At 56.1% G+C, this 23,600-nt stretch overlaps 1 protein-coding gene across 1 annotated transcript; it reads left to right on the top strand.

Moving 5' to 3' along the window:
- Nucleotides 1-501: 501 nt before the first annotated feature.
- On the top strand, nucleotides 502-21,187 carry LOC103824129 (cytochrome P450 26B1). The gene is made up of 6 exons (XM_030239006.2): nucleotides 502-1,655; nucleotides 3,531-3,755; nucleotides 15,955-16,230; nucleotides 17,206-17,361; nucleotides 19,118-19,399; nucleotides 20,751-21,187. Exons 1-6 carry the CDS (start codon nucleotides 1,452-1,454, stop codon nucleotides 21,141-21,143), a joined length of 1,536 nt encoding a protein of 511 aa, XP_030094866.2. The 5' UTR covers nucleotides 502-1,451; the 3' UTR covers nucleotides 21,144-21,187.
- Nucleotides 21,188-23,600: the final 2,413 nt, after the last annotated feature.

Below are 23,600 nucleotides of genomic sequence, written 5' to 3'. Positions count from 1 at the left end.
GTTCCTGCGGGGGCTGAGGGTGGCGGGGGAAGGCTCCCGGTGCCCGCAGCTCCTCTCCAAGGGTTAACGGGGCCGGGGGGTCCGGCGGGGCTGAGCCGCGCTCGTCTCTCCGCAGGCCGGCGGCGGCGAAGGAGCAGCGGCGGCAGCGGGAGGAGGAGGAGGAGGAGAAGAGGAGGAGAAAGAGCAGCAGGAGGAGGAGGATGAGGCCGAGCAGAGCGGCGTGACCGAGCCGCGGGCTCCGCGCCAGGGCTCGCACGCTCCAGCGCCGCGTCCCCCGGGCCGGCCCGGCCCCCCCGAGCCTCTGAAGTGCGGGTGGGGGCGCGGGGGGAGCAGCGGCGCTGGCGGCCGGCCCAGCCCCGGCTTCCCCGCCTCTATATAAACACACATTTGACTTTCTTTTGCCTCAAAGCGAACAGTGCAGAGGGGCTTTGCCCAGCAGCCCTGCCTCCCTCTTTTTTTTTTTTTTTTTCCCTTTTTTTTTTTTTTTTTTTTTTTTTTTTCCCTCCTCTCCTCTCCTCCTTTGCCTTCCTCCTCCTTACAGAAGTCTGGTGAAAAGTCTGGGGCTCCCAAATAAGCGGCGTCGCGAGAGATCTGTATTTATAGGGAGATATTTATATATATGTAGAGATAGAGCTATAAACCGAACCGGCTCGCTGCGTGTGTGTAGATACATATATACAGCTATTTAATTCTTCCATCTCTCCAGCTCGTGGCTGAATTATTTTCAGATTTTTTTGAACTTTTTTTTTTTTTTTAACCTCGCTCCTTTTTTTCTCCCCTTTTTCCCCCCTTTTCCCCCTTTTTCTTCTTTTTCTTTTTGACTTCTTCCCTTTTTTTCCCCCTCCTTCTGGTGTGTGTGGCTTTGCCTTGCAGGCGAGCGAGAGCCAGAGCATCTGCAGTTGGACTTTTTGGGGTCTTTTTTTTTTTCCGCCACTGCAAGGTTTTTCTTTTTTCCTTTTTTTTCTTCTTTTTTTATTTTTGCTAATTTTTTACCCTCTCCTTTTTCCCTCATCATCACCCCCACCCCATATTTTTTTTTGGGGGGGGGGGCGCTGCTTGTCCTCTTTTTTCCCCCCTTTTCCCCTCTCTCCGTGCGCGCGTGGTGCTTTTTCTCCGTGTCACTCTGTCAAGTTTACCCCAAACAAGCCCAAACTTCGCAGCGAGGGGCACAGCCACAACAGCTCTTTTTTTTTTTTTTTTCCTTATTTCATTTTTTCTTTTTTTTTTTTAAATTTTTCCTCCTTCCCCCCTCTTTCCCCTCGCCGCTTCCCCAACCTGCCAGCGCAGAGGGGGGGCGAGCCGGTGCCCCCCTCGCCCCAGGACCCCCCAAGCAGCGCCGAGCGGGCGCTCCGCACTCGCCGTCTCTCCGCGCGTGTGTGTGGGTGCGAGCGTGGTGCCTGTCAAGGGGCTGTTTCTCTCCCCACCCTCCTCCTCCTCCCTTCTTTCCAAATATGCTTTTTGCAAGTTTTGATCTCGTCTCGGCACTGGCTACCCTCGCCGCGTGCTTGGTGTCACTGACTTTGCTGCTGGCCGTGTCCCAACAGCTGTGGCAGCTCCGCTGGGCTGCCACCCGCGACAAAACCTGCAAGCTACCAATCCCCAAAGGCTCCATGGGATTCCCTTTAATCGGAGAGACCTTCCACTGGCTGCTGCAGGTAAGGAGGATTCCCTGCTCCGCGCTGGAACCGGGGTTGGCACCGCTTGGTTTTTCGGTTGGGGTATTTTTTTTTTTTTTCCTTCTTCTTCCCTTGGATCGGTATTTTTTTTTAGGGTCTTTTTAGGGCTTTTCCTCGCTGTATTTTTTTCTCCCCACGGTCTTCTTTCCCTTCCGATTGCATCATGCGGCTTCTCGGCGAGCCGGGGAGGCAGAGCCGGAGCCGGGGGAGCGGCGGCGGCCGCGGGGGCACCGCGGGAGCGCGGCCGGGCTGGGCTGCTCCCGGCCGGGGGCTGTCGGGGCTCGGCATCGCCCCCGCGCCGCCCACCCCCTTCTCCTCCTCCTCCTCCCCTCCTCAGCCGCAATTCTTGCCAAAACCCGAAATCCGTAGCGCCGGAGCCGCGGGCGGAGGCGGCTCGGGGTGGATGCGGGGGCTCCGCCGCTCGCGTCCCCCTCGAGCCCCGGCTCCGTCCCGTCCCTTCCGCGCTCCCGGCGCTGCTCCCGGCCCGGCTCCCGCGGCGGGGGAAGCCCGCCGAGGTAATCGGGAGATTAACCCGGGATTAACCTCGCTAAACGCCCAACAGCGGCGGGCGGAGCGGGATCCCCCCGCGCCGCGGGGCGGCTGCCAAAAAATCGGGGGGAAAGGGGAAAAAAATCCCGCAGGAGGAGAGGCAGGAGGCGGCCGGGGGGTGCTCGGCTCCGGGGGGAGCCGCGGGCCGGGCTCGGGGCGCCCCGGGGCTCGCAGCATCCCGGGAGGGAACCCCCGAGGCGAAGCCGCGCCAGGGTTTCCCCTTCTCTCCTCCCAGCAGCGAAAAGAAAGAAAGAAAAAAAAATTAATTATAATAATCAAAGGAGGATGCTCCCGCCCTTCACCGCCGCAGCCGGCGGCGGGGCAGGACAGCCCGGTCCCGGCGGGGACAGCGGCGGCGTCCCCCGGTGTCCCCCCCCGCTCCCGCCGCCGCCACCGCCGGGGAAGCCCCGGCAAGGCGGCCCCGCTCCGCCGGCCGCCCCCGGCGCCGAAGGGGTTAACGGCACGCTCTCAATAGGGCTTTATTTTTTAAAGAAATTTATCAGATTTTTACAGGGGGACCAGAAAAGGGTTCTCGCTTTTCCACAGGCTCCGTCCAAACAGAGTCCAGGGCTAAAAATACAAAAATTTTGTATAAATTGGACTCCATTCGCAACTTGTGCCGCATAAAGGTGCTCTTTGTGCTGCCCTGGAAATGGTGTACAAATAACTCTTTATTAATGCCACAAAAAGGACTTTAATTATATTTACGCAGATCAAGAAACAGGGTCACCTGAACATCTGAACCTCACAACCGCGCTTTTGTTTCAAAATAAACACCCGCGCTCCCAGCCCGGCGGCGCGGCCGCGGCGCTCGCAGCGCCTCTCCCCGCTCGCCAGGGGGGTTTTTTTGGGGGGACCCCCCCCCCGCTATTGCTGCTGCTCCGGCCGCCTCTCCGCCGACAAAAGCCCCTGGAGCATGTGGGAAAGTTATTAAAGTCCCTGAAATCTGGAGATTTACTTAGGCAAAGCGCTGCCTTTCTCGAGTAAAATCAGCCCGAGCGAGGAGGGAGGGGAGAAAAAGAGAGGGGAAAAAAAAAAAGAGACAAAAAGCGAGGGGGGAAAAAAGGGGGAGGGTGTGAAGGAGGGGAAAAAAAGGGGGGGCAAAGGAGGAAAATTAGGAATATGTTTAAAAGTGACAGGGGAGGTAAAGGGAGAAGCAGAAGGGAGGAGGAGGAGGAGGAAGGGGGGAAGGAAGGCACCGACCCCGCCGGGCTGCGGGGAGAGCGGGCGGGGTGACCCCGATCCCCCCAAAACCCTGCCCCAATTCCCGTCCCGTCCCATCCCAACCCCGCGGCACCCCCGCAGGGCTCCTGCTTCCAGTCCTCGCGGCGGGAGAAGTACGGGAACGTGTTCAAGACGCACTTGCTGGGGCGGCCGCTGGTGCGGGTGACGGGAGCGGAGAACGTGCGCAAGATCTTGATGGGGGAGCACCACCTGGTGAGCACCGAGTGGCCGCGGAGCACGCGGATGCTGCTGGGCCCCAACACCGTGGCCAACTCCATCGGCGACATCCACCGCCACAAGAGGAAGGTCGGTGTCGCTGCTTTCTCCCCCTCCTTTCCTTCCCCTTTCCCTTTTCCCTCCCGTTTTTCCTTCCTCTTCCCTTTTTTCCCCCTTATTTCCCTCGCCCTTTCTTTTTTCCCCTCCTTCTTTCCTTCCCCTTTCACTTTTTTCCCTTCCTTTCCTTTCCTTTCCTTTCCCTTCCTTTCCTTTCCCCCCCATTTTTCCTGCCCTTTTCCTTTCCCCCCCATTTTTCCTCCCCTTTTCCTTTTCCCCCGTTTTTCCTTCCCCTTTCCTTCCCCCCCCCCCCCTTTCCTCCCCCTTTCCTCTTTTTTCCCCCCACTCTCGTTCATTTTATTCCCTTTTATCTCCCCTTTCCCCCCGGGGCGCGCTGATCCCTTGAGGAATTTCAAGGTGGCTCGGGATGGGGGGGACACTCGTGTCGCCCCGAGCCCCCGCGATGGGGACACGCGTGACAGGGGCGGCGGGGAGGGCTCCTAAAAGGGCGGTGTGGCACAAGGGGGGAGGGGAGGACCCCCGGGGATTGTGACCCCTCCCCCCGATCTGCAGGGACACCCCGAGGGGCTTTGGGTGGAGGGGGTGGTGCTGAGAACTTCCTGGGATTTCAGGGAATTTGGGATGAGGGTGGGGGGCTCTGGGGTGAAGCAGTGGTTTGGGGGGGCTGAGACCTTTTTATGTCACCCTGAGGTGACACTCACCTCAGAACCCCCAGATCAGCCTGGTTTGGGGTGCTGAGACCCTTTTGTGTCCGCCTGAGGTGACACCCCCAGGGCAGCCGGTTTGGGGGTGCTGGGACCTGTTTGTGACCCCCTGAAGTGACGTCTCCCCCCTTTGGAGCCCCAGCCTGGTTTGGGGATGCTGAGACCCTTTTGTGTCACCCTGAGGTGACACCCACAGGGCAGCCGGTTTGGGGGTGCTGAGCCCCTTTTGTGTCCCCCAGAGGTGACACCCCCCCCTCTTAGAACCCCCAGGACAGCTGGTTTGGGGTGCTGAGCCCCTTTTATGTCACCCTGAAGTGACACCCCCCCCTCAGAGCCCCAGCCAGATTTGGGGTGCTGGGACCCTCATGTGTCACCCCCCCCTCAGAGCCCCAGCCTGGTTTGGGGTGCTGGGACCCTTTTGTGTCCCCCAGAGGTGACACGCCCCCCCAGAGCCTCAGCCTGGCTTGGGGTGCTGGGACCATTTTGTGTCCCCCAGAGGTGACACCCTCCCCTCAGAGCCTCAGCCTGGTTTGGGGATGCTGGGACACTTTTGTGACCCCCCCCCCCCCAGAGTCCCTGCCTGGTTTGGGGGTGCTGAAGCCCAGCAGAGGTGGGGACAGTCCCCGTGTCCCCCCTGCTGCAGGGCTGGTGGCAGTGGTGGCGTGGCTGTCACACCCCATGGGTCCATTCCCAGCTGGATCTGGGCTGGGAATGGTTTGGGATGAAGGGGGGGGGGGTGACACACCCCCCCCCCCCCCAGCACTGGTGACACTGTTGGGGACACGAGGCCGTCCCCATCCCTGCCCCAGGGCTGGGTCCCTGCTCCAGCAGCATTTCCTATTTTGGAGGGTTTTTTGTAAAATCCCTTCCAAACCTCCCAAAATTCCTTCCCTCTCTTCTCCTGGGGGAGATGACGGGAAAACAAACAGCACATGGCACCCGTTGGTCACAGCTGAGGAGTGACACCACAGCGTGCCTGTCCCTGCCCCAAACCCCGACAGCTCAGCCCCTCCAATTCTGGGGCTTTCCCTTAAAAATGGAGATGTTTCTCCTTCCAAGGGGGTGGGGATGGGGCTGCCTCCATCCAGGGGGAAAATTGGATTATTCCCTGTCCAGAGTGGGTTTATTCCCTATCTAGGACAGGTTTTATTCCCTGTCCAGGGCGGGTTCATTCCCCATCCAGGGCAGGTTTTATTCCCTGTCCAGGGCAGGTTTTATTCCCTATCCATGGAGGGTTCATTCCCTAACCAGGGCAGGTTTTATTTCCTATCTGGAACAGGTTTATCTTCCATCCAGGGCAGTTTTTATTCCCCATCCAGGGCAGTTTTTATTCCCTACCCAAGGAGGTTTTATTCCCTATCCAGGAAGGGTTTATTCCCTATCCAGGGAGGGTTTATTCCCTATCCAGGGAGGGTTAGGCAGGATCTTGCAGAGATCTGCAGGTGCCCATCCCCTGCTCCTTTCACACTCCTGCACCTCTGGATTATTCTTTTTGCTCATCTAAAGTGGCCTTTGCTGGCCCGGATGAAACCACGGAATTCCGGCCTCGGGAGCGGGCCCAGGGGACTGTGGGTTATGGGGTCATGGAAAAGGGAGGCCTGACCTCTGTGGGATCCTGGTGGGTTTGGGATTGGCACCAGGGCTGGGCTGGACACAAACCCAGCAGAGATTTCCTCTCTCCTCCACGGCTCTTCCTCGTGTTCTCGCTCCCGGGTTTTTCCCACTGGGAAAAATGACGTGGCCAAGCCTAAACTCGGAAGCCCAAAGCTTTTGGAATGTTCTCCATCCTAAAGGTCTCCACTGTGCTCCTCAAAACCCCTTCTGCATCCTGAGTGGATGTTGGATGTTGGGGAGGGATTGTGGCCTGGGAGGGTGGGCAGGGGCTGGGCTGGAATTCCCAGATTTGCCCTGGCTGCCCCTGGATCCCTGGCAGTCCCAAGGCCAGGCTGGGATGGGATTTGGAGCACCCTGGGAGCTGTTCCTGGCTGTGACAGGGAGTGGAATTTATGACCTTCAAGGTCCCTTCCAACTCAAGCCATCCCGCAATTCCATGATTTTTGGCGTCGTTTGTGATTCCAAGCCCGCAAGGATCCTAATTCCTAATTAATTCCTAAATCCCAATTAACTCTTAAATCCTAATTCCTGCATCAGGGGTGGCCAAAAGCCTCCCGAGCTCAGGTATTCCAACAAAACCCTGTCCCGGGACAATCCCAGTTCCTTCTCCTACTCCTTGGTGCTCCTTGAGCTCCCACAAACTCTTTTCCTGGGATCTGGGACACTCTGGGAGTTAATTCTTTTTGAAGTTTTCCCTTTCATCAGCTGGAGACTGAGTCCAGCAGTTCCCAGCTCTGGAATTCGGGAGTTTCAGCCTCATTTCTTCCCTCCATCTCCTGCTAATCGCTGCTTTTGGGAGCTGAGCACCTCCCACCCCACCCAGCCCGGGCTGATCCCGATTTAGGGAATCCTCCTCTCCCTAAAAACCCATCCCCCACTCGGAGATGAGCTGAGCCTGCCTCTAATGAGGTGAAAATCGATTGTTTTGCTCTTATCAAGATTTCCAAGGAGCAGATTAAGGCTCCTTCCTTCAGGTGTGGCCTCTTTGGAGCTCGTTAATCCCAAATTTTTCTTGTTCCACGGCTCCAGCTTCCATCTCTCCCCACCCTGGAACTCCGAGAGCTCTCAGGAGAAAGGACCTGGACCTAGGGCGAGCTTAAATCTTAAACCGAGCCTGAATTCTCCTCTTGACCTGCCAGGGAACCAAGGGAAGGGCTTGGAAGAGGCAGAATTTTCCACGGGATTCCCCAATTTCCGCAGTGAGGGCGCTGCTCTTGAGAGGTTCACGGAAAGGTTTGGAGCGGTGGGAAGCTCCGTGGAGAGGGGATTTCCTGGGAAATCTCCTTGGTGGGGGATGATCCAGCTCAAAGCCTTGTGGGGTTTCCCGGTGCTCGCTGACCTCTCGGATTCTGGGGTTTTGCTTCATCTCTGAGCTCGAGCCTTCGCTTGTCCCTTCCCAATTCCCCGATCCTGCCAAAAACTGACATGGAATTCCTCACCTGGCGCAGGATGAGGGAAAGCAGAGAGTGGAACCCACCTCTGCTGCCCTTCCAAGCCCTCGGGACCATCTCCAGCTCTTGTCCAGGGCCATAAATCCCCCTGATCTTCCCAACTCCCCTGGAGCTGCGTTTATTTCCAGCAGCTCCTCTCCCGGCGTTCCCTGGCAGGCGATCCGTGGTCTCCAGATTGTCACTGGGATGTGGAGATGAGCTCCAAACCCAACATGTTCCTGCAGGAGGGTTCTGGGATCCTGCCAGGGATCAGCTGCTCGCTGCAGCTTTCCAAGGAATTTCAGCTCCTCGGTGGAATTCCGGGATCAGCGAATTCCCGCTGGATCCGCTGGAGGACGCTTGGATGGGATCGGGGGTAGGTGGGATGATTCAGGTGTTGGAGCTCTTCTGTCTTTCCTGTTTCCATGTCCCAGCTGTTTTTTGGGATCTTTATGGATTTGTTATCCCATTCCACGTAGAATAACCGGAAGTGTTGATCCTGTAGGTGTCGGTAAAGGATTCCGGGATACAGGTGGTCTAATCCCAATCCTCACCCTATGGAAGATTTTTCCCATCCCAAATTTATCAAATTTCCCCTCCAGGAGGCTGCCAAAATTCCTATAAATCGGAGGAAATCTCCCTGTTTTGGGAGATGAACTCGGGAATTGCAAGATATGGAATCATCTTGGGGCAGGGACGGAAGGCTGGGAACAGGGAATTCCTGCAGCAGGGAATGCCTTCACTGCAGGTGTCACTGGCACTGAAAATTCCTAGGAATTGAGGAAAACCTCCGTGTTTTGGGAAACGAACTCTCCAGTTACTGAGAGGGTTTGGAGTCAGCCTGGAGCAGGGATGTGGGGCTGGGAAGAGGGAAAATTCCTGCCCCATGGAATGGCTTCCTTGCAGATTTCCCTGGTGCTGGCTCCGGCCTTGGCCTCGGACAGAGCTGGGTGACCAGAGCAGTTCACAAGGAATAAACAACAGCAGCTCCAAACTCCTCTCCCACTTTTCTGGGATATTAATCCCGGCTGGGCTGTTCCTGCTGAAGGATCATGGAGTTTGTGTTGATCTTGGAGAAGGATCTGGGCCACCCCTGCTGGAGCCGGAGCTCCACGGTGGAATTTTTGTCTGGAATCTCCTCCAGGTTCCTCACAGGAGTGACCCCGGTGGCTGAGCAGGGTCTTTGCTCCAGGTTTTTGGGGGCAGATCCCTCTCCCTGCCCGCCCCATGATGGATGAATGTCATCCCTTGGGATTGGAGCTCCTGCTCTCCTGCTGGAGCTCCCTGGGAAGGGTTGGTGGGATCATTCCAGCCCCTGCTCCATGCTCCGGGGCTCTCCCCATCCTGCTCTTGTCCCACCCTGGCTCTTCCCTCCATCCTTGTCCCATCCAATCCCATCTTGTCCTTGTCGACCTCTTCCATTCCCATTTCCACCCGGAAACCCCCAGATTTTGGGAGAGCTGATTCTGGGGGTGAAAGGAGCCGTAATGAGGGCAGAACAAACCTGATCTTAGGGATCCTGCAGCCTCTGCTTTTATGGGATCTAATTCCAGCAGGAAGCTGGAATTCAGCACTCCTGTGCCCGCAAGGGATCCTGGTGGAGAAGGAAATGGGAATTGGGAATGATCAGGATGTGGCCTTTGGGGCTTAGGTCAAGTCCGAGCAGCGCCCAGGGCCAGGAAGGAGATTCCCAGGATCTGCAGGGAAAGGTGGGATCAGACTTTCCTCGGGATCATCCAGCTTGGCAGGAGAGCTCCGGACTCATCTTCCAGCAGAGCCATCCCAAAATAGACACAGCCAGCTCCAAAAAAAGAAAAAAATATTTAAAAAGGCCAAGACGGAATAAAATAAAAGCAATCCTTGGGATTGCTGGGGAGACATCCCGGGATTCCAGGAGGGAGCAGCAGGGAGTGGAGCGGAGGGGCAGCCCTGGTTTGTCTCAGTGTCCAAAGCCCCATCGCTCATTAACACACCGCAATTAATGCTCTGCCTCCGAGGCACGCAAGTGTTGAGCTCATTAGCACCGAGTGGAAAGGTCCGGGGCTTTCATATCGTTTGCGAGGGGATTAGGAACACAAAAGGGGCCATAAATTTACAGGCAAATATAAACCAGCTGCCGCGGGCTGGGCTGGGGGGGAGGGAAGGATCGGGATCGGGATGGGGGAGAGGGCTGCAGGAGGAAGGAGCTGGAGGAATGGAGCTTTTCCTACAAAAAACCTGGACCGAGGTTGTTAACAGGGTTTTTTTTTTTTTTTTTTTTTAGGGTTTTTAGGATTTTTTTTTTCTCCATGTCTATCCAACCCTCCCAGCCTATTCCATGGTGGAAAAGAAACCATCCCAATCTGTCGGAGCCAGCTCCCAAAATTATAGCAAACAGGCTGGATTCCAGCTGCCATCAGCTCCAGCCCCTTCTCCGTGCCCTGGGAGCCTTAATCCATGGGCAAAAACCTCTGGAGCAGGGAAAACCTTCCATGGATGGAGGATGGCTCCTGCTCCCGTTCTGGGGGAAGAATTCCTGGGCTGGGTTGGCTCCTTGACTTTAGACCAAGCAGTGCTGTCATCCCCAGGGGTGTAAATCCAGAGCGATTCCAAGGGATTTTAAAAAAAAATGAGCAGCCAAATGGAGGAGCTCCTGGCTAAACCACAAATTTTGGGAGATTTCATGGTGCCTTCCAGCCCAGAACTCCCCACCAGCTCCAAGCTCGCTGTGCTGGAGCAGGATTGTGGCTGTGGGATCCCCTGGGATCCCCAAATTTGGATTTTCCACTTTCCAGGGCGGGAGTTTTTGGGTGTCTTGGGAGGCATGGAGAAGGTGAAGCCCCTCCTTGGGCAGCAGCTGAGTGGAGCTGCAATCCAGGCTCCGCTTCCAGAGGGATGGGGAGTGAATCCCGGGGATGTCAGGGACCAGGAGTGAATCCCAGGGATGTCAGGGAGTCAGGATCCATCCTGCACCGTGATCCCTTTGGTTTTTTTCCATCCATCCTCCCAAGCAGCTCCAGGAACCCCCTCAGCTGTGGTTTGTGATATTCCACTCATCCCTCTGGTGGTAACAGAGCTCTCCATCCTTTCCCAGGTGGAATTTTTCCCATGAAATCTCTCTCACCTGCTGGTTCTCCAGCTTCCTTCTCCTTGTAGGGTGGCCTTGAGCTGGGATCACCTTGTGGGGTCACCTCAGCCCCTGTCCCCTCCTCCCTGGAGGAGCTTTAATCCTCACCTGGTCTGCAGGAGCTCCTCGGGTGTTCGCTCATCCCACGGAGGCCTTGCAATCCTCAGGATTTCCTTGCAGGAATCCCTTTTCCAAGCTTTTTTCCCTCATTCCTGCCACGGGACCGTGCATGCTCTGGAAGGGGTTTTTATTCCTTTGGGATGAAGTGGCTGCACCATGGATTGGGAATTTCTCACTCATCCCCTCCCGAGCGTGGCCACCTCTTGCTCTGCTCTGTTCCCGTTTTCTGGAATTCTTGGCAATTCAAGGACTGGTTTATTTTTAAGGCTGGCTTTGTCTTTAGGAGAATCCTGCTCTGGGTTACTTAAATCCGTAGGGATCCTTCCCTTCTGTCCTCTCTCCAGGAAAACCCATCGGCTCCGTTAAAACTGGGATTTTTCCTCCTGAAATTTCACTTCCACTGCTTCCCTGGGAAAGCTGTTCTCCTCCTCCTTGTCTCCAGGGAATCCTTCATGCCCACACCACAGGCAGTGATCCATCACCCATTGGGATAACCCATCCCAGGGGTTGGAATTAGGTCTTCAAGGTCTCTTCCAACCCAAAGCATTCCACGATTCCCTGAGGATTCCCTGAGGATTCCCTGAGGAAGGAGAGCTCCGACCGTGCCCGCTGGGTTTGTGGGATTCTCCTTCCCCACGGCTCCATCCACAGGGATCCCAGCTGGATCCAGGCTGGCTGATCCCACCTTTCTGATCCCTCTTCTCTGGATTCAGCTCCCATTTCTTTCCCGTGACATCCACGGATGTGGGATCCCTCTCCCTCCTTGAGGAGCCCAAGGTGAATTTTATTCTCCTCTTTCTCCATAAATAAAGAGGGAGAGGACACTGGGAGCAGCATTCCCAAGCGGATGAATCCCAGTGCCTCTTGGTATCCCCAGAAATCCTGCCAAGAAGCTGAAATTTCTTGATGGAATTTTGCTGGGGCTGGAATTTTTGGGAATCTCGGGCAGTTTTGCAGAGGGACTGCTGAGGCAGGTCCTGCTCGGTCCCGGCTCTCCCCCACAGCCTCTTTCACCTCTCAGCCTTGAAAACTTGGGATTGAAAGCAGGGCCTTAAAGGGTTTGGGATTGAAATCCTCCCGTGCCGTGTGGGGGATTTGCAGGAGAGATTCTTGAACGTGGAGATTTTTGTGTTGTGGGGAAATGCAGATCTTGGGCTTGATTTTATTCTGAACTTGCCTGGAAATGCTGGATTTGGGACAGCCCTCGAAGGGGCATCGTGACATGACCCGAGGATCCGAAATGATCCTTCCGTTTTTCCAGCTGATTTTTTTTTTGGAGAACCATTAGAATTTCAGTGCAAGTGCCTTTGGCAAAGGCTCCTCATTCCTTTTAGCCTGGAGGCTCCAGCTCCTGTTCCCAGACTCCCGTTGGAGGCTGGAGCGTTCAGGAGAGCCTGGATTTCTCCAGGATGGAGCCTTCCATGTGCTCCATTTCCAAAAAAAAATGAGGGGGAGAAAAGGAATCAGTTCTTTGCTGTGTGCAAACCTGAACCTTTTATAAACAGAGTGTCCGGGCAGGAATGGGATTTTTGGAATTTTCTCTCCTTTTGTGGTGCCTTTCCAACTTTTTTGCTGTGTTTTCCCTTTGTTCATGCTCCCAGTACCAGGATGGCCTCTCGCCCATGAACCACCTCCAAAAATATCCCGGTTTCCAACCCCGCTGGAGCACGGGAATGGGCTCCAGAGAGGGGCAGACATCCAGGACAATGTGGTGATGGGACAGGGCTGGGACAAACACAGCCCTGGTCTTTGGAAATGTGGGAGGAATTAGGATGAATCCAGGTTGAGATGTTGCTTTGGATGCTTCCCGACGTCTCCTGTCGGCCAAACCTCCGGCAGGTGCCAGATTGGTTCCTGAAAACGTTTCCAGGCTCATCACTTTGGTCAGGCCAGCGGCTCCGGGCTGGATGGGATGCAGGTGGCTGATCCCAAAATTTCGGTTTTCTTCCTGGAGGGGAGGAATGGAAAGCTCCGTTCCCTCTTTTGGGAGCCAGGTGGGAGCGAGGGGCCTGGAAATCATGGATGGTCAAAGGCAGGGATTGGTGCTGGTGCTTGGAGTGGGAAGGAGAAACCCATGGAAAACGTGGATCCCCACACCCCAACCGTGCATGGAATCCCTGCTGGAGCTCACAGAATTCCCTCGGATTCCCTGACTGTGGTTTAAGGATGGGGCTGGGGCGTTCTCTAGCTGGGGCTGGGGGCACTTTGCCGTCACGTGGAGCTGGAGCTGAGGCACTGGGAAAGCTTTTTCTGCCTTTGGAAAACCATAAACCCTTAAATATCCTTTTTCCATGTGGGAAGGTTCCAGCCGGGCTCACTGGGTGGTGGGATCTCCATCAGTGTGGGTGTAGGCTGGAAATGAGCACCCTTGGATGGAGCAAATTCCCAAATTTGGCTCTTTTGGGACATAACCCCAACGTGGAAAAACTCTTTCCAGCATCCCCAAAAAACCCTGGCCCTGCTGCAAGCCCTTGAGGCCGGGTGTCACCACAGCCGGGCTGTGGCACCTCAGGGTTAACAAAGCCGAGCTTAGAGACGATTTGGTCTCTTGGCAGCTCTGGAACAACTTTTTCTTGCCCCGATTCTCCTCGGCTTTGCCTGGATTCGCTCCTGGAGCAGCCGAGCCGCTCGGCTCGACTTCACTAGAGGGCGCAGGAATTTTAGGCTAGGAACGCGCCGGGGTTCGTCGGGGAAAGTTGGCTGCCTTCTCCTCCTTTTTAATCAACTGGAAAGATGCAGGGTTGAACTGGAGGTGACTGGAAGGGGATCCAGACTTGTGTCTGGCCGGGGAAGGATCTGCTGACATGTGGGATTAGGCGGTGCGAGCGCGGCGGCGGCGGCCGGGACGGAGCAGCGCGGCCGGGGCTCGGGCCGTGCTTGGGAGCTCCAGGGAGCAGCCAGCTGGAGGAGCCTCCAGGCACGAGGAGACCTCCCAAAAATTGCAGAGAAAGAACAAAATCCCCCTCGCCCCCCGGCGCTTAACCTCCCCCTTGTCAGGTTCGTGCTGATCCCATAGGGAGGGGTTCGGTTTTCTCTTCCAGAGGATCCCCCCCTTCTGCTCGCACCAATCCTTAGGACAGGATCTTTTCTCTTGGGAGCCTGGCTTGATCCGGGGGTGTGGATCCAGCCCCCCACACCTCAGCAGCTGTTCTGGGACCAGAGGCACATCTGGGACTGTGTCCTTTCTTCAGGGAGCAGGGGGGGTCCCCAGGTGCTTTTCCTGCGGGGAATGCCAGGAAAGAACGAGGCCAGGAGCCCCCAAAGGCCACCTCCACTGGCGTGGTGGCTCCCAGCAGGGATGCAGACCAGGTGCTCCTAAAGCAGAGGTTGTCCCCTCATTTGCCCTGCTTCCAACTGGGAAACTGAGGCACGGGGAATGTTTTGGGACATTCACCGGGAGCCTCTGTCCTTATTCCAAGCTGCCCGGCATGGACGAAGGGCAGGTGAGGGCTGGATGGGGACACAGCAGTGTCCCTTTGCCAGGTGGTCTCGTCCCATCCCTGTGCAGGAGCTCACGGATCCTGGCTCTGCATCAAACCCCGGTGTCCTGCTCATGGACAAAGGAACCGTCCCTTCTCATTCCCTTCCCACCTTCCCCACCTCTCACCTTCCCCACTCCTTTCCCCCCTTCCCCACGCAGCCGAGGGTCTCGGCTTTACCCTCTCCAGCTTTTCCTGCCCGAGCAGCTGCTTTTTCCAGCAGAAAAAGCCTGACCGCCGCTGCCTTTCCAGGCTCTGGATGCAGGAGGCGGCCGCCGCCGCCCCGTCCCGCGCCCTCGCCGTGCTCTCGCTCCCTGCTGTTCATTCATTCATTCATTGATTCCTCCTCTCATTCATTCATTCATGCCTCAGCTCCTTGCGGCCATCCAGGGATGGCTCCCTGTCCCCAGGCTCGGATTCCCTTCCCGATCCATCCTCCCATCCCGGGAGCTCCGCGGGCAGCTCCGCGCCGGGCCCGCCGTGCGCTGGGTTTTACTGGGGGCTCCACCCGGGGCGTTGTGAAGCGGCTCTTGTGGAGGCTCCTGCCCGGAGCTGCGAGGGGACAGAGGTGTTTTTTCACCAAACAAACTCCCAGGGAACGCCGGGCATTAGCAATGAGGGGTCGCAGCCAGGAAAATATTACCTTTCCCTTGGAGTGCTGACTGCGGAGGAAATTCTCACATTTACAGCTCCGGCGAGCCCGGCGCTCATGGAAAAGAGGGGGCGGCTTTGATTTCGCTCCTCTCGGTGGGTTGATAACTTGGCAGCCCCCCCACCTCGCCTCCATTCCCGCCGGGAAGCGGCCACCGGTGGAGGCTCCGGCGCGCAGCTCCCTCCTTGGAATCCTGGTTTAATTGGATTTTCCTGGAGGCCTGCAGTGCGTGTGCGTCCTGCCCCGTGCGTGTGTGTAGGTTAATAAAAAATAAACAAACAGCACTTTCCCCCCTCGCTCGGCGAGGGATGCGGCGGGAATGCCGAATGAAAGCGCTGCTGTGCCGGGAAGGGACATTCCTGGCATTGCTGAGCTCCTCCAGCGGGCCCGGGCCCAAATTGGAGGAAAAAAATTGGAGTAAGGAGCCGTTAGCGTGGGGGACCTGGGGAGGCCCAGTCCTGCTCACTGTTTACTCGCAGGGCTTAAATTAACGCTGGCTGCTGACATCAGGAATTTTTTTTTTTCCCCTGGTTTCCCAAGGAAATGAGCCGAGGGCGATCGCGGCCTCTGCCTACGTGCAGCGGCTCTTCCCCGCTTGAACCCCTGTCGGAGTTCAGCCAGACTCCACAGAGATCCTAAAGGCTCCAAAATAATTATTTTGCTTCGGTTTGCATCCATGAAAAAAATAAAAAAAAAAAAAAAAAAGAAGGAAAAGGTGATGGAGAGGTGGGAGGAATTGTCAGTGCTTCCCGTTGGGAGAGTTGTGTTTTCCCCTTGTGTTGGATGCTGGAGAATCCCTGTGGAAAAGGTGCATGAGTGACACCCAAACCATGGGATCAGCAGAGCTGGGATCCTTTGGACACGGAAATGTGTCTCTGTCCCTCCTGCCACACGTGGGATGGAGGAATTCCTTCAATCCCTGGTTTGCTCCGTGATTCCCCGTCACTTGTGATGGTCGTGGTGGGAATTTCAGGAAGAGCTGGTGTTCCTGGCAGCTTTTTTAGGAACTGGGTGAAGAATTTGGAATGGCTACACCTCCCTGTAGGACACCTTGGACAAGGCTGTGTCGGGGCCGCGGACAAACCTCTCCTTGCCGTTTTCCGTAGGTTTTCTCCAAGATTTTCAGCCACGAGGCTCTGGAGAGCTACCTCCCCAAGATCCAGCTGGTGATCAAGGACACGCTGCGGGCCTGGAGCAGCGACCCCGAGCCCATCAACGTGTACCACGAGGCGCAGAAGCTGACGTTCCGCATGGCCATCCGCGTCCTGCTGGGCTTCCGCATCCCCGACGAGGAGCTCGGCCGCCTCTTCGAGGTCTACCAGCAGTTCGTGGAGAACGTCTTCTCCCTGCCCGTGGACCTGCCCTTCAGCGGATACAGGAGGGTGAGATTGGGGCGGGTTCTAGGCTGATAGCGCTGGTTAATTAACGGGCGGTGATTAATCGGCGCCTTTCCCCGTTGGAGGTGGGATCGCTCACCCTCTGACCTCAAGGAGTCCGTTTTGGGCCACAATTCCTGGCTTAGGGGAAAACGTGTTCCTTGGTGGTTGGAGTGGTTTGATGAGAGGAAACAGTCAGGACGTGCCCAGATTTAATTTGTGTTTTTCCTCATTTGGCACTTTGCTCTGTTTTTTTGCTTTGTGGGACCCTTCTCCTTTTAATTCCCTCCTGACCTTGGAGTGAAACAGGTCCTGGTAATTCCGGGAACTAAAACAGATCCTTGTAATTCCCAAAACTAAATCAGGTCCTTCTAATTCCCGGAGTATTCCAGGTTTTTTTCCATTGATGCAAAATGAAAACATAACAAAAAAATAGATATAATTTTTCTTTTTTCACAGGGAATTTTGGTAACAAAAATACAGAAAATTATTTTTCTGATATCCCTGCATTATTTTTTTATTGCTGTTTGCCCATGGGAACGATTCCATCCCCTCGGAGCCCGGAATCATTCCCAGCAGCAGGTTAGCCCCCAGCAGCTGCACTCCCGCAGGAATTGCTTTACTGGGACCAGGTGATCAAATTGCTGGGGAAGAGGATTCTTTGGGATGAATGGGCTTTCCTTTGAGAGCCAATTTTCCCAGGGATTTCCATACATGCCAGGAGGAGCCGGGGGCTGTGAACCGGTGCCGGACAGGGGCTCCCAGCCCAGACCTGTCATTTACACCTAGGTGTTGATTACTCCTCCTGTGATCTCCCCCACCCCGGCTTTACTCCTCCTGCCCAGGGGACACCTCCAACATCTTCACACCCTTCTTTGAGCCTCTGCTTTTATGGCTCGGACCTGTCCTGAGCACGTCTGCAGCTCCTGGGACGGGCAAGGTGCTGCTGGTGGCGTGGTCTGAGCGCTTCCTGCTCCACAGGGAATCCGGGCCCGGGAGACGCTGCAGAAGGGGCTGGAAAAAGCCATCCAGGAGAAGCTGCAGAACACGCAGGGCAAGGACTACGCCGACGCCCTGGACATCCTGATCGAGAGCGGGAAGGAGCACGGCAAGGAGCTGACCATGCAGGAGCTGAAGGTAAAGCCCTTCCCTGGGGCCACCTTGGGATTGTTCTGCTCAGGGCAGGGCCTTCCTAAAGGGAAAAGTGAGGGATGATCCCAGGAGGAATTTTTGGGGCAGACCTGAGAGCTGGGGGACCACGAAGCGTTGGTGGACCCTGGGGTGGTGGATCCATACCAGTTGCTTTATTTATTTGCTGGTTGTGCCCAGCCCTTTCTGCAAAGCATTCCGTGGAATTAATAAGCTTGGAAAAGGCCTCCAAGGTGATCAAGGCCAACCTCCATCCCCACTAAACCATACCACAAAATTCCACATCCACTCTGTTTTTGAATGCTTTCAGGGATGGTGACTCCATCACTGTCCCAGGCAGCCCCTTCCAACGCCTGGCCCCTCTTCCAGGAAAGAAATTTTTCCTGATATCCAACCTGAACCTCCCTGGTCACAACAGAAGCCTTGGTCAACTGCATCCCCCGAGTTTTCCACTTCTCCTGGCGCCTCCTTTGCAGGGCACAGGAGCCTGACCCTCAGCAGGTTCTTATCTGCAGCAGGGTCATGGCATGCCAGGAGCCATCTCCTGGGTTTTTGTCTGATCCTCAGAGGTTCTGGGTGAAGCTCCTCGTGGTGGCTGTCCCAGGAGTGACCTTCCAGTCAAACGTGACCAGGCCGTGGCTGCCCCTGGATCCCTGGAAGTGTCCAAGGCCACTGAGAATGGACACAGATTGGCTCAGATTTCCCTCATCCATCCTGGTGGGTGGGAAATCACCCAGGAGAATCCATCTCCCTCCACATTCCATTTTTTCCCTCTCCCAGCTTTGTGATGCGATCCTTCCTCAGGTCACTCGGTCCCTTTGCATCCTAAATCTTTGGAGCACCTGTTTTTTGGGAGAGTCTGTGGCTCCTCCATCCCTGGGAGCACCCAAGGCCAGGTTGGGCAGGGCTTGGAGCACCCTGGGACAGCGGGAGGTGTCCCTGGGGTTGGAACAAGGTTGATCCTTCACTTCCATCCAACCCAAACCATTCCACGACTCTGAGGCCAGGCTGGAAATCTTTTGGGGTGAAGAACACCCCGTGGCACCTTGAGGTGCTGAGGTTGGTGGCCTCTTGTTGGAACCCAGGAACTTTCTCTGGCTGCCCTAGAAGACTCGAGCCCCTGCCCGGGGGGGGCTCAGAGACCTTGGCACAGAGCCCAGGTCTCTTAACCCTTTGATTCAGCCTTTGATTTAGCCCTTAAAAAAAATAAATTCAACCTTATATGAAGAATTACAAGCCACAAAAGTTTAAGTAGAATGACAGTGAATTTATCACAAAGTGAAAAATAGATTTTTTGGAAGTTTTTAGAATGAGAGTTGAAAAAGCAAACTAGAAGAATCTCAGGCTGAACACACTTTCTCCTTCTTCTTCTTCTTAGCCTCCATCTTCTGCTGTGATGGTGGCACTTTTAGATTAGAGTAGAAGCTCACTGTCTAACAAAAGTGATAAGTATTAAAAAGTAATTGTAAATATTGTACACATAGTTTCTAGTATAAAAAATAACACCACCCGGGGGCCTCTGTCTTGCTGAGCAGACCTCAGCAAGTCAAAAGAAAAAATGTCATCGATAAGATACAATAAACCTTAAAACTGAGAAATGGAAAGCTCTGACTCCTTCTTCGAGCGCCAAGCTAAGAAAAGAGAGTTTCTAACGTGTCTCAGAGTCACTCTGACCAGCTCAAGTCCCAAAAGCCCCTCTGCCCCCACCCCTGTGTCTCACCCTGCCCTTCCTCCTGCCCCCCAGGACGGCACCCTGGAGCTCATCTTCGCCGCCTACGCCACCACGGCCAGCGCCAGCACCTCCCTGATCATGCAGCTCCTCAAACACCCGCGGGTGCTGGAGAAGCTGCGGGAGGAGCTGCGGAGCAAAGGGATCCTCCACAACGGCTGCATCTGCGAGGGCTCCCTGCGCCTGGACACCATCAACGGCCTCCAGTACCTGGACTGCGTCATCAAGGAGGTTCTCCGGCTCTTCACCCCCATCTCCGGGGGGTACCGGACGGTGCTGCAGACCTTCGAGCTGGACGTGAGTAGTGCTGCACCCCGAGCTCCCCAGAAAAGCCCAGCTTGCTTGGGCCTGGCTTAGAGGAGACCTCTGAGGGGATAAATGAAGTCCTGCCTAATTAAGTCCTTCTCCCAGGCAACCAGAGGCAGGACAAAGGGACGCAGCCTGAAGCTGCACCGGGGGAATTTGGGCTGGGTATTAGGGAAAAAGTTCATCCCAGAAAGAGTGGCTGGGCGTTGGAATGGGCTGAGGTGTTGGAGTCACCATCCCTGGAGGGGTTCAAATCTGGATGTGGCACTCAATGCCATGGTTTAGTGGATGAGGTGGTGTTAGCTCACAGCTTGGACTTGACGATTTCAAAGGCTTTTCCAGCCTAATTAATTCTGTGATCCCAGCAACGGGATTTGCTCCAGATCCAACAGTGATGGGATGTGGAGCAAGGGATGCGTGGAGCTGTCAGAGAGCAGACGGGCGTGATGCTCCAAAGCCCAGCTCGTGACAGTGACGCCAGATTCTGAGCTGGGGTGTGACAGGGGAAAGGTTTACGGCAAAGGGCATCTCCAGGCTGCCGGATGACAGGCGGATTAGTCACCACCATGGCTGGAATTTCCTCCCAGCAAAACAAAATCTCAGGAGCTGCCTTGTCACTGTAAATCCTCCTAATGCAGTGGTTTGAGTCAGAGACCTTTCAAAGTGCTCAGGGGATGATAAATCCACCCCATTTCTCATCACCCAGGCCCCGACGTGGGTGTTGGGTGTGTGGTGCTGACAGGCAGCGGGTGTGGGATGCTGTGGGATCCTCTGGGATCCTCTGGGATGCTCTGGGAAGGGCTGGTTGATGTGTGGGGCACGGCACGGCACGGGAGAAGCTGCATCCCCTACTCGGCACCACGGGGTTCCTGGTAGGCAGCTCCTGCCAGTGACCACAAAGCAAATAAACGGATGGATCGTCCCACGAATCCTTGGGATGGAGGGAGGAATAAAGCCAGGATTCTCATCTCTTTGTGCTGTGCTGTCTGGCTTTCCTTTAAATCTGCATCTCATTTGTGGGATAAACTCAAAAGAAATGGGAAATAAACAGGGAAAACTGTGAGGCTGGTGTAGCCCGGCACAAATTGCCCAGGGATTGGGGATGCCACATCCCTGGAAGTGTCCAAGGCTGGATGGGGCTTGGAGCACCCTGGGGTAGTGGAAGGTGTCCCTGCCCTGGAGGGGGGTGGGACAGGATCAGTTTAGGGTCCCCTCCCGACCTGAACCATTCCACCATCCCACGCAAAAAAAATTCCTTTATCCCATCCCCCTGCTCCCGCTCCCTCTCCAGCAGGATTGACCCACTCTCCTCTCCTCTCCACCCCTTCCCGCCTCTCCTCAGGGTTTCCAAATCCCCAAGGGCTGGAGCGTGATGTACAGCATCCGGGACACCCACGACACCGCTCCCGTCTTCAAGGACGTGGACGTCTTCGACCCCGACCGCTTCGGGCAGGGCCGGAGCGAAGACAAGGACGGCAGGTTCCACTACCTCCCCTTCGGAGGAGGCGTACGGACCTGTCTGGGCAAGCACCTGGCCAAGCTTTTCCTCAAGGCTCTGGCCATCGAGCTGGCCAGCACCAGCCGCTTCGAGCTCGCCACCAGGACTTTCCCCAAAATCACCCTGGTGCCCGTGGTCCACCCGGTTGACGGACTCAAGGTCAAATTCTTCGGACTGGATTCCAACCAGAACGAGATCCTGACGGGCACAGACGCCATGCTGGGGGCCACCGTGTAAAGCCCGCGCCGGTGGCACCAGGGACGGGCGGCCGGGGGAGGCAGGGGTGGGGTGGGGGCGAGGGGATGGACAGGAGGGGAGGAGAGAGGGACGAGGAGCTTCTCCACGGCGCTCACCTCCGGATCGGGACTGCTTTTCCAGCAGGGAAGCTGCCGGAAGCGTTTTGCTCTTCCCGCGGGACGCGGAGAAGGTCGGGGCGTCGTCGTCTTGTTTCGTCGGGAAGGAGGAAGATCCACAAAAGCCGAGTCGAGCTGGGATGGCCGACCATACACAGTATCTAATTATTATAAATATATATATATAAATATCTATAAAACACTTCTGCTGCCAGGAGAAGAAGGCCCGACTGCGGGAAAGGCTTGGGAATCAGCCGAGGATCTGAGGTCTGGTGTCCCGGGGCAGCTCTGGGGTGACCTCTGACCCTTTTTTTTTTAACAGTGTTAAATTAGCTGGTGATAACAGTGTTTTTATGTTTTTTGAGGTGGTTTTTTTTTTTTTTTTTTGGTTGTTTTTTTTTGTCATTTGTTTGGTTGTGTTGTTTGTTCCGGGGCGTTGGAGCCTTTCCTTGGTTGGGGGGAGACAGCGCTGCCCATTCCCAGCCCCTCTCCCGCTGGTGCCGGGGCAGGCTGGGGAGGAGGAGGGGTCATTTGCTTTCCCAAAAAACCCCTCCTGTGGTGTCTTGCCCGGGGCTGAGTCATCCCCCAGGCCTCGGGAGAGTCAGATTTGCATTTTCCAAGATGTTTTGAGGCTCTGGGGAGGGGGATGCCTTTTTTTTTCTCTCGTTGAATTTCCTGCTGCTGCTACACGGCCTGTGAGCGCCCCCTCCTCCGCAGCCCCCCGCCAGCCCTGGGCACAGGCACCCGGCTTTGGGGACATTTCGGTGCCTTTGCTCTCCCCTCGAGGTGCTGGCACCAGCCCCCGACCCCAGCACGGCTCTGGGGGCACCTGGGGGCGCCGGGGCTGCTCCTGCCAGGGGCATTTGCATTAAAGGTGATCTCTCGAATGAAGCCAAGGCACGCATTTGTTTGTCTCGTGTTTGGGGTTTTTTGGCCGCGGGAGAGCTCAGCAGGAAGGAGAGGGCTCCGTGTCAGCTTCCACCCCGCATCCCAGGAGAATTCCAGAGCCTCTCCAGCACCGGGCAGCAGCCACCAAGAGGTATCTTGCCTTCCATTTGCTGGGGGGATTATTTTATTTTGGTTTTCTGCATGCAGGAGGCTTCTGGGCTGAGTTGGAGGTTTGGGGGGGTTGGGTTGGGACAGTGTGGAGCAAAAGCTCCCGAGGCACCGGGGCAGGCGTTGGGTTCCAACCAGAGCCAAACGCCAGCTTGGGAGATCCCTGCGTGACTTGGGGCAGCTCTTCCAGCCCCACTCCTGTCCCATCCCAATGCCCCGAGATGGAAGGGGTGACACGAGGAGGCCGAGAACGGTGACGGGCACCGATCCCGCGCTCACGGGGGCAGCTTGGCTCTCTGCTCCACAGGGATCCAGAGAAGTCCGAGGGCTTGGAAAGGGGAAGGAGAAGGGGCAGGTGTGGCTCACCAGGTGGCTTTGCAGGTCGTGCCTTTGCCTCTTTGGCAAGAGGTGCCTCTTGGGAAGGTGGCGGGAAGTGAGAAGCGAGCGGAGGTGAGGCCGCCTTGGCCGGCGCGGTGCCGGCGGGGGCAAGGAGGAGGGAGGCAGGTTTGGAGCCAGGGGAAGCACTTGAGGTTGGAATGCCGTCAGCCAAGCAGCCAGAAATCCCCCTGGAGCATCCCAGGGGATGGTGGTCCCTCCCACCAGGCTGCACAGCTTGATTTAAGCTGGAATAGAACTTCTGGGATTCCCCATTCCCATTCCGATCCCAGCCTTATTCCTGGGTGGTGACCGACGTGCCAAACCCCACGGGAAGGTCTCAGGAGCCCTGGAGCAGAGGCTCAGAGTTTTCCAGTCTGGAATTTTTAAATGGAACACCACTAGCTCAGGCCCTGTTGGGATTCCAGGTGTTTCCTGGTGGAGAGACAACATTCCCAAAAGGAGCTGGGTGGAAATCCAAACCCCAAAGGGCAAAGGGGAGCACAAACCTGGATGTGGTGGGAATGGGAGTCTCCCAGGGACAAACATCCCGGGAGAGGCACCGGGCACAGGGAGGTGTCCCTGGTTTTTGTAGGATTTGGGAATGGGGATGGAAGGTGGATGAGCTGCAGGGTGAGAACCCAGCGGGTGCCCTCCAGGAGCCCTCGTTTCCATCTGGGATCTGTGCCTGGGGACGAGTGGGCTGGGAAAGGGAAAGGCTGGAGAGGGGGATGGACAGCCAGGATGGAAGGTCTGGTTAAAGACAAATCCCTCGGATGGACGGGCAAAATCTCTTGGATAGACTTTTCTGGAAGGGCTCCGTCCCTCTTTTCACGGGGAATCAGGGAAGGGCTTTTCCCTGAAATTTCAATTTTTAACTTCCCCTGTCCTTCCAAAGCGAGAACCAAAC

This window comes from Serinus canaria, chromosome 4, assembly GCF_022539315.1.
Source record: "Serinus canaria isolate serCan28SL12 chromosome 4, serCan2020, whole genome shotgun sequence".
NCBI classification, from domain to species: domain Eukaryota; kingdom Metazoa; phylum Chordata; class Aves; order Passeriformes; family Fringillidae; genus Serinus; species Serinus canaria.
This window is presented reverse-complemented; position numbering and strand designations above follow the sequence as displayed.